Here is a 4,340-nt window from a genome sequence, read left to right on the forward strand (position 1 = left end):
TATAAATAATTTTAAAAAAAAAATAGATTAAGCAAGAAATATACAAGCAAACACGTGATAACTCCCAAAATTAAAGAAGGTCCCCCTTCAGTACAAGGGGGGTGAGGGTACGTAACACCTTCCCCTTACTTAACTGACTCCTGAACCCTTAATGATCGTCTTATCCGTTCCCTTAGGTTTTCCCATAATTTCCTTGTTTCTTATGAACAAATAAACGAGGGTGGCGACTTCATTGAATTTTTCCAGCCGCGACATCTAACATTAGTTCTCCTGCAAAAATCTCCCATTGTTTGTCTCGTTGGATATTAGTCGTCTCTTCAAATTCTTCTACTAGTTCCTCTTTAGCTTGTTATGCTTCTCATCTGGCTTTCTTAATTGCTCGTGTTGTTCTTTCGATTTTTAAATATAATGGTATCAGCGTCAAACTCTAACCTCACATAAACAAATAGACAGTACCTCAATAGAACTACACCAAACAAAACTAAATAAGAGTAGAAAATAAAAATACACAATAACTGAAGAAAATAATATTTAAAATAAAAATGAAATGTCGTACAAAAATTGTCTTGTTGAAATCATCAACAATCCCCGACAATGACATCAAAAATTTGATGGCTTAATTAGCAAGTGTACAAATTGTGCCGAAGTAATAAAAATTAAGATCGTCTCCACAGAGATTGTGCGATTTTAACAAGGTTGTTATTGTGCTTTTAACAGTAAAATTTTGGGGTACTGATATTGTTTTGCAAAAGTAATTTGTGCGAATAAAGTTAATAGAAGTATTTTCCCTTTCCTTCTTCGGAAAAAAAAGGGAATCAAACTAAATGTAATTTAATTCCTTCTGTATAACTCCATGTTTCTAAACCTGGCAAAATCGTATCTCTTACTCATCTTATACCTCGTAGGTGAAATCACCACCTCCACAACATCTCCGATGCAATCGAACAGTTCATATACTTCAAAAGCACAAACCTTATCAGAAAAACTCATAAAAAAATAGACAAAATTACTAACCCTCCTTCACCGAACCTGGCTATCCCAATTGGATACGAGTCCCACCTTGAGACTAACTTTCGAAAACCCCCTTTTTTCGCCTTGCTAAAAAACATAAGTGAAAAGGGCCGCCGTGACCGACCGACGACGAGAAAACCTGAAAAGGAAAACTAGGAGAGAGAACGGAGCATTGCCATGTGATACAAAATTAACTAACGTCTCTAATAAAATCTTTTGAATTGAATTGAATTTATATTTGGTGGTTACGGTGTAATTTAATAAAATATACTTGAATTTTTATTCACAATACATAGATTAAATACAGTTTACTCGATGTTTTTAAAGTTCAATAAATATTAATAATTTACCAATAAATAATCTCTGTAAGTCTTTATTACAAACAAATATTAAAAATTGCAATGAAATTAAGACAAACAATTCTATGAAAAGTATAACATTTATTATTTTTTTTATATGTATAAAATAACCTTAAAGCCACATCTAAAAAGAATAGGAATACAAGTAAAAAGAGAGACTAAAATAGGTGAGACTTGAGACATACTCCAACACAATTTTTCCTACTCTTCTTCGAAAAAAAAAAAAGGAATCAAACTAAATCTAATTTAATTCCTTCTATACAAGTTCAGGCTATGTCCCAACCACCACCACCAGTTAATGCCCTCTTAAAAATAATTTATGAAATTTCTTTTTCTTTCATTATAATACTTGATGATATATGCAAGTTTAGTTGCATGTATAATGTATTGTCATGTGGGCAGATCATGAAGCCATTTTGGTGACATCTTTATTAGATCTGTTGTATTTCATGTGGCTCTTTACCAGCTGACCAGCTGCAATTGCGGACATGAGTGAAAGCTCTCCGGCAAGGACTGAAGCAGCTACTATTGTTGCCAGTTGCCTTGAATTAGCTCCAGGTGAATCTTTACTAGCACCCTTCACACCAAGTAAGTTCAAACAAGCTGATTGTGATGCAAGCTGTGTGCCTCCTCCAACTGTTCCCACCTGCATCATCAAAGTAAACAGTCTTAGTATTGTAATCTATAATTAATATTGTAACAGCCAAATCATTAGTATTGTAATCTATAATTAATATTGTAACAGCCAAATCATTAACAAGTAATTATATATACCTCAATGGAAGGCATAGTGACAGAGACATGAAGGTCTTTCCCATCATTCACAGCTTCCATCATGGTCATACAATGAGAACTCTCAACATTCTGAGCTGGATCTTGACCTGTAGCCAAGTAAATAGCTGAAACAATATTACTAGCATGTGCATTGAAGCCACCAAGAGCACCTGCCATGGCTGAACCAGTAAGATTCTTTAGCATGTTAAGCTCAACCAAAGATTCAACACTAGTCTTCAACACTTTCTTCACCACCTCTTCCTTAATTACAGCCTCACACACCACAGATTTTCCTCTCCCTTCAATCCAATTCACTGCAGCTGCTTTCTTGTCCGAACAAAAATTGCCTAACATAACCAAAACACATTGCATCACAATTTTAGTAACAAGTTTGACCATATTATAATCCAATTAAAAAAAAGTTGTTAATGTGATGTAATATTTACCAGATATACCAATAACATCCATATCTGGAAAATCGCTTTGAAGAAAATCAAGGACGTTTTGTACACCTTTTGATACCATGTTCATCCCCATCGCATCACCGGTTGAACATGTAAACCTAATGTATAAATTCTTTCCAGCTATAGTAGCTTTTATATTCTGTAATCTGGCAAATCTACTAGACCTGAGTGAATATCCCAAACAGAATAAGTTAATGACAGAGTTAAATTATATTTTGAATAAAATTAAAGAGAATTCAAATTTACTTGTTGAAAGTGTGAGCAAGAGAATCAAATTTTTGAGGATCTTCTAAAAAGAACTTTAACTGAGAAGCTCTTTTGGCGGAGTTGAATCTAACGACGGGGGCTCTAGTCATGCCATCATGGAGGACAACCGCGGAAGCACCACCCGAAACATAAATGGCTTTACAGCCTCTGTTAGTACTTGCAACCAAACAACCTTCGGTGGTTGCCATTGGAACCGTGAACTCTATCCCGTCGAGCAACAAAGGACCGGCAACTCCTACTGGAATCTGAATAAATCCAATCGGCATCTCGCAACACTGTCCTAATATAGAATCATAATCAAAATTTTCCATCGGTAGACCCTCAAGTGACCTTCCAGAAACTCTCTCCACCGCCTTGTTACGAATCGCCGCCGCACGCCGGCAATCTCCCAGTTTGGATTCAAGTGAGTAAGACGGAATTGATCCTGAAACCACAGCCTGGACAATCTCCTCGTCATCGGACGAAAGCTGCAACGTAACCGGTGCTGGAACAACTTTTTTGACGGCGGATTTTGGTGGTAGTGGAGGTAATTTCGGTGCAACACCCGCAAGACATGAACCGGTGGTCTTAGCAATCTCTGTTTCATCTTCTTCATCATACTGAACAGCAGTGGAAGCGGCGAAGGGATGAAGAATGAAGGCAATACTGAAGAAAGCCATAAGATAGAAAAATGAAGCGATGAGGGAAACTACAGCTATCATCTCGGAGATTGTGAGTACATGTAGAGGAGTAGAGGTTCGAATCTTCTCACGCCATCTGTGAAGAAGAAAGTACGCGAAAGAGAAGAAAATGCCGAAGAAAACTGTGTTTGCTAAGTAGAGTGAAGGTTGTGATTCTGAATCCATCACTTTGGTTTTTGAAGATTTGTGGGAGGGAGCTTGCTGCTGAACATCCATTTCTCTCAGACGGATTTTTTGAAAATTTGAAATCTCAAAAAGAGATAGAAGGAAAAAGGAGAGAGGGAAATATTTTCTTTTTAGTTTAGAGGATTGTTGGTTGAAACTTGAAAGAAAAAGTGAAGATTTAGAATGTTTTTTATAGACAAACAAAGTGAAGGACCATATATTGTTGCTAATTTATTTTTGTTGTTCAAAGTAACAGAAGTTTCATAGCAAGATCGTAAAATGAGTCAAACATTAAGTAATGTGCTAGATAATATAGTTTTATGTAGCACATATAATCCAAAATGCTAACGTTACATCATCTTCAAATAACTAAAGTCTTATGAGTTTGCTGAGGGTTGTTAATTATAATATTGAATTCTTAGTGTTAAACAGTATAGTATATACATACATTCACGTGCATGGAACTTATATATTTTTTCCCTTCAAATTAAATTAATTGGGTGCCTCCTCTTAACGACCAACGTTTTAAATGATTGAGTACACTATGTTGATATCTTATATTTTATAATTAAATATTGTAACTACTATAAAAGTCCATTTGTTTATAAAATGTCCTACTC

The 4,340-nt window shown here is 35.5% G+C and overlaps 1 protein-coding gene across 1 annotated transcript; it reads right to left on the reverse strand.

Annotated features, from left to right (window-relative positions):
• Nucleotides 1–1,493: 1,493 nt before the first annotated feature.
• Nucleotides 1,494–3,890, reverse strand: LOC131651941 (3-hydroxy-3-methylglutaryl-coenzyme A reductase 1-like). The gene is made up of 4 exons (XM_058921670.1): nt 2,855–3,890; nt 2,591–2,772; nt 2,145–2,491; nt 1,494–2,016 (listed from the first exon to the last, which is right to left on the reverse strand). Exons 1-4 carry the CDS (start codon nt 3,769–3,771, stop codon nt 1,774–1,776), a joined length of 1,689 nt encoding a protein of 562 aa, XP_058777653.1. The 5' UTR covers nt 3,772–3,890; the 3' UTR covers nt 1,494–1,773.
• Between the last annotated feature and the right edge of the window lie 450 nt (nt 3,891–4,340).

Source organism: Vicia villosa, linkage group LG2 (assembly GCF_029867415.1).
Source record: "Vicia villosa cultivar HV-30 ecotype Madison, WI linkage group LG2, Vvil1.0, whole genome shotgun sequence".
NCBI lineage: Eukaryota > Viridiplantae > Streptophyta > Magnoliopsida > Fabales > Fabaceae > Vicia > Vicia villosa.